Here is a 6,000-nt window from a genome sequence, read left to right as displayed (position 1 = left end):
TTGCTATGCTTTATCTTGGCCAGGTCGCAGTAGCAAATAAGAATTTCTTTCTTTTTTTATTATTCTCTCATGGACAGGTGAAACGAGAATCTGTCAAGACTCACATAAAATGATGTGATTACGAGCAGCAGTTTGGGGTTTGTCGTTGTTGATTATTTGGACAAATCAGGATTAGGTGGTGCTTAAACTGGTGAGGTGATTTTCAAGCCTGTGTGAGGATGATAAACGGTTTCCACTAGATTCCACAGCCACAATGTAAAACTGATATTGAGTAGTACTGACACAAGACTGAATTTGGTGCTTGAGGTCGAGAGGTGAAGCTGTTAGGACATTTAGGGCCGATTTCCGGGACTAAGATTAAGTTAAATCCTGGCACTTTCAAGTTAACTTTAAAACTCTGCTTGGTATCATATCCTGTAAACTACACAGATGTCTGCTTTGGATTTCTGTTTCTTATGACGCATGACTCCAAGCACATCATATTGTTAGGCAAACCAAAAGGGTGTGCCCACAGTTTAAATATAGAGTTTCAAAGTCTACATTAGAGCAAACAACAACTGATAGCTTGAAGGAGAGACAATACATTGTGAGGGAGTCTGAAATATGAGCCTCACCACTGGGTTATGAGATTCAAACCACACTACTGAACAAGATGGACCCTACGCTCACAGGTAATGAAATTATCTTAACAGAAGTGATCAGTAAATAATCTTAAAAAGTAGTTGAAGGTCAGAGGTGGACACGTCACTGCTTCCAATTAATTGTATTTCTTTTTAAAAAATAATCTCAAAACTACTTATCCACATCTCTTCCAGACAAATAGAGCTGGGATGGTGGGAGAAGCAGAAAAACTGGAGCTTTTCCTCTTTTCGATCCCAGCGTGAGCATCCCCGTCATCCCTTATTATTTGGGATTAACAAATGAATGAGGTCATTTATTTGGAATTGACTCAGAAGAAATCCATCGGTCTTGACCTAGTGCCATAGACACCAAAATTGTTATTCCCCTAGCCAAATTGATACATATGGTCATTATTGCTGTCCATTTTTTAAACATTTTAATTTAACTTTCCTTCAGTTCACATACATCACAGAAGTAAGGTGTAATCTTGATGCTTTATCTCAAGCAAAGGTAAACAGATGGCGAGGAGGCTGGATTTAGGGGGGGGGGGGTGCAGTCCTACTCTTCGGTGCGTGAGGCCTCAAGAAAGAGTGAGTGGCTCTCATCTAAACATCTACGATCTCTTTCTCTCTCCCCTTCTCTGTCTGAACCTGAATAGTTTTATACCGACCATGCAAGTAAAGCATGAATTGACAAATCTTCAAAGCATTCCAGAGGAGAGGGGAGGTTGATGCTCTTATGATAGGCGCCTCAGGAGGACCCACATCTGGTCCAGCTGAGGCTGGTGGCAGACCGGTTAAAGGGTAAACAAACCAAACTATTCATCGCTCAACCTCATGGATGCAACGATGCATCACTTTACAGTGCAGTCAGAAAGTATTCAGACCCCTTGACTTTCCACATTGTACCAGCCTTATTCGAAAATTGATAAAAGATTTGTTTTGTTTCTCATCTACACACAATACCCCATAATGACAAAGAGAAAACTGGTTTATAAAATGTGTGCAAAAAAAAAAGGGGTACGACAGTAGTCAATAGTATTCAGACCCTTCGCTCTGAGACTCGAAATTGAGCTCAGCTGTATCCTGTTTCCATTTATCCTCCTTGAGATGTTTCTACAACTTGATTGGAGTCCACCTGTGGTAAATTCCATTGATTGGACATGATTTGGAAAGGCACACACCTGTCTATATAAGGTCCCACAGTTGACAGTGCATGTCGGAGCAAATACCAAGCCATGATGTCGAAGAAATTGTCCATAGAGCTCCAAGACAGGATTGTGTCGAGGCACAGCTCTGGGAAAGGGTACCAAACAATGTCTGCAGCGTTGAAGGCCCCCAAGAACACAGTTGCCTCTAGTGATGCAACAATTACATTTTTGGGCCGATACCCGATATTTTCCATTCCAAAAAAAAACGATCCCGATACCCGGTATTTAAAATTTTGGCGGACTTAAGCATTTTAGTACAGTTAATTTGTTAACACACACATGGATGCAGCGGTCTAAGGCACTGCATCTCAGTGCAAGAGGAGTCACTACAGTCCCTGGCTCGAATCCATGCTGTTTCACATCCGGCCATGATCAGGAGTCCCATAGGGCGGCACACAATTGGCCCTGCGTCGTCCGAGTTCGACAGGGTAGGCCGTCATTGTAAATAAGAATTTGTTTTTAAATCTGACTTGCCTAGTTAAATAAAGGTTACACACCACACTAACCAAAAAGTTATTTTGTTGGCATTTACCCATGTCCCCATTACCAGCAAAACAATCAAAACTTATTTCTTTCAATTACTTTGTGCTGTTTTGTTGTTCATTTGTTCACTCGTTTTATTCTCAACCAGGATTTCTATGGAACGCTGTTTGGGTCTTTGCGTGTCAAAATACACATGTCAAATAGTGTTATTTGATGTGTGTTTTTTTTTTACACGCAAAGACCCAAATAAGCTTGACCAATAATTTTATGCACTGAATTTTTTTTAACGTAGTTATTACACATTGATTACACTATCACTCATATGTCACAATGATTCATCGATACGTATGCTAGGATGCTGGTAAAGTTGTCTCGCGCACCTACAGTGCTGGTCATAAAAAAGATAGCTAGCTCATGGATGCAAACAATGTTCTTCTCCAAAAACATAGCAAAATGACATAATCTGTTTCCGTTAGCTAGCTAACTATATAACTAGGTGTCATCATATAAAATAACTGTAATTTATAAGACATTTCTTATTTGATTAATGGTGGTCGGACCCATCTATGTGAAGCTAGCCACAATAAGGATTAGCCACAGTAGTGGATAGTATGTAATTGACAGTGATGCAAATAGTAACATTGTCATAATTGAATAGATCACGCTAAACGAGGTTGGAATGTTGTTACATAAAATCAACAAAAGACAATGATTTGTTAATTTGACAAAAATCTGTTGAAATCACACTGGATGTATTATACTTTAGAATTGCATTGGGGGCATACTTATTTGACTGTACAGCCTTACCTATGGATTGTGGATCAATGACACAGGGTATCAGTCTACTCACTGACACCTAGAGAACATTAGCATCGTAGCTCTTAATGCGGGACTCTGAAACTGTGAATTGAACACTATTCCTGAGGAAAAACAATACTGCGTGGATGTTTGAGGCTGATAACTGAGGAGAACGTTGGGAAAACATTTACATTTACGTCATTTAGCAGACGCTCTTATCCAGAGCGACTTACAAATTGGTGCATTCACCTTATGATATCCAGTGGAACAACCACTTTACAATAGTACATCTATATATTTTTTGGGGGGGAGGGTGGGGGGGGGGGGGTTAGAAGGATTACTTAATCCTATCCCAGGTATTCCTTAAAGAGGTGGGGTTTCAGGTGTCTCCGGAAGGTGGTGATTGACTCCGCTGTCCTGGCATCGTGAGGGAGCTTGTTCCACCATTGGGGTGCCAGAGCAGCGAACAGTTTTGACTGGGCTCAGCAGGAACTGTGCTTCCGCAGAGGTAGAGAGGCGAGCAGGCCAGAGGTGGATGAACGCAGTGCCCTTCTTTGGGTGATCAGAGCCTGAAGGTACAGAGGTGCCGTTCCCCTCACAGCTCCGTAGGTAAGCACAATGGTCTTGTAGCAGATGCGAGCTTCAACTGGAAGCCAGTGGAGTGTGCGGAGGAGCGGGGTGACATGAGAAAACTTGGGAAGGTTGAACACCAGACGGGCTGCGGCGTTCTGGAAGATTTGAGGTGGTTTGATGGCACAGGCAGGGAGCCCCGCCAACAGCGAGTTGCAGTAATCCAGACGGGAGATGACAAGTGCCTGGATTAGGACCTGCGCCGCTTCCTGTGTGAGGCAGGGTCGTACTGTGCGAATGTTGTAGAGCATGAACCTACAGGATCGGGTCACCGCCTTGATGTTAGCGGAGAACGACAGGGTGTTGTCGAGGGTCACGCCAAGGCTCTTAGCACTCTGGGAGGAGGACACAATGGAGTTGTTAACCGTGATGGCGAGATCATGGAACGGGCAGTCCTTCCCCGGGAGGAAGAGCAGCTCCGTCTTGCCGAGGTTCAGCTTGAGGTGGTGATCCGTCATCCACACTGATATGTCTGCCAGACATGCAGAGATGCGATTTGCCACTTGGTTATCAGAAGGGGGAAAGGAGAAGATTAATTGTGTATCGTCTGCGTAGCAATGATAGGAGAGACCATGTGAGGATATGACAGAGCCAAGTGACTTGGTGTATAGCGACAATAGGAGAGGGCCTAGAACTGAGCCCTGGGGGACACCAGTGGTGAGAGCACGTGGTGCGGAGACGGATTCTCGCCATGCCACCTGGTAGGAGCGACCTGTCAGGTAGGACGCAATCCAAGAGTGAGCCGCGCCGGAGATGCCCAACTCGGAGAGGGTGGAGAGGAGGATCTGATGGTTCACAGTATCAAAGGCAGCAGATAGGTCTAGAAGGATGAGAGCAGAGGAGAGAGAGTTAGCTTTAGCAGTGCGGAGAGCCTCCGTGACACAGAGAAGAGCAGTCTCAGTTGAATGACCAGTCTTGAAACCTGACTGATTTGGATCAAGAAGGTCATTCTGAGAGAGATAGCAAGAGAGCTGGCCAAGGACGGCACGCTCAAGAGTTTTGGAGAGGAAAGAAAGAAGGGATACTGGTCTGTAGTTGTTGACATCGGAGGGATCGAGTGTAGGTTTTTTGAGAAGGGGTGCAACTCTTGCTCTCTTGAAGACGGAAGGGACGTAGCCAGCGGTCAAGGATGAGTTGATGAGTGAGGTGAGGTAAGGGAGAAGGTCTCCGGAAATGGTCTGGAGAAGAGAGGAGGGGATAGGGTCAAGCGGGTAGGTTGTTGGGCGGCCGGCCGTCACAAGATTTCATCTGGAGAGAGAGGGGAGAAAGAGGTCAAAGCATAGGGTAGGGCAATGTGAGCAAGACCAGCTTGACTTAACAAACGAGGATCGGATGTCGTCAACCTTCTTTTCAAAATGGTTGACAAAAACATCTCTTGGGTAGTGAGTAGACTGAAACCCCATTTCATTGATCCCCAACCAGTAGGAAAAGCTGAACAGTGCAATATGAATGTCATACACACAATAGGCTGACTGGGGAGGTGATTTCACACAGTCTAGCGATAAGAGCTACAACACTAATATTTCTGTAAAATCTTCACAGTTGTATTCTGTGGGTGTCACCGCGTAAACTGATACCGCATTTAATTGCTTCACATTCCAACCTTGTTTAACATTGTCTAGTCTAAATATGGCATGATTCCACCAATTGTAACCTTCTGCATCACTTTCAAAGAGATACTTTTATGTTGAAGGCAAACCACAAATTCCACTATTATGCTTAATACTTATTTGTGGATAGCTTCACAACACATAACCCGGTCCGGTCGAGTGTCACTAACCAGATGAAGCTAGCTGGCTGCTTATAACATTAGCTTTAGGCAACAGAGTTAAGTAGCTGGCTAGCTATTTATTTTCATGAACTGAAGTTCAATTTCAATAGGTGAACAACAAGGGGCTACCTAGCTAATACTTACTCACAAGGATCCCTAAATCATTTAAGAATAACAAAAATGACTGCAGTTTCTACTGGTCATTGTTTTCAGGCTGGTTGCATTGGTGCTAGCTAGGTACTAAGCTAAAGCTAGCTAGCTACCCCAGAAGTTGCAGTCAAACAAATAATGCTTTATTACCAACGCAGTATTGTAAACACATCGTTTGTGGCCGGTGTTTGCTTGTTTGCAGACTTTTTTGTACAGCTTTGACAGTGCTACTGATAGTAGTTGTCACGTCCTGACCAGTATAAGGGGTTATTTGTTATTGTAGTTTGGTCAGGATGTGGCAGGGGTGTGTTTGTTTTGTGTTGTCGGGGTTTTTGGG

The 6,000-nt window shown here is 43.9% G+C and overlaps 1 protein-coding gene across 1 annotated transcript in view; it reads left to right on the top strand.

The window, feature by feature from the left end:
- The first annotated feature begins 528 nt into the window (after positions 1-528).
- Positions 529-6,000, top strand: part of LOC106566937 (DENN domain-containing protein 2D) — a 52,256-nt gene continuing 46,784 nt past the window's right edge. The window contains exon 1 of the mRNA XM_014135599.3: positions 529-671. Coding sequence (XP_013991074.1) covers positions 653-671 — 19 coding nt within the window. The 5' untranslated portion in view covers positions 529-652. The remainder of the gene's footprint in view (positions 672-6,000) is intronic.

Source organism: Salmo salar, chromosome 13 (genome assembly GCF_965601325.2).
Source record: "Salmo salar chromosome 13, fSalSal1, whole genome shotgun sequence".
Lineage (NCBI taxonomy): Eukaryota > Metazoa > Chordata > Actinopteri > Salmoniformes > Salmonidae > Salmo > Salmo salar.
This window is presented reverse-complemented; position numbering and strand designations above follow the sequence as displayed.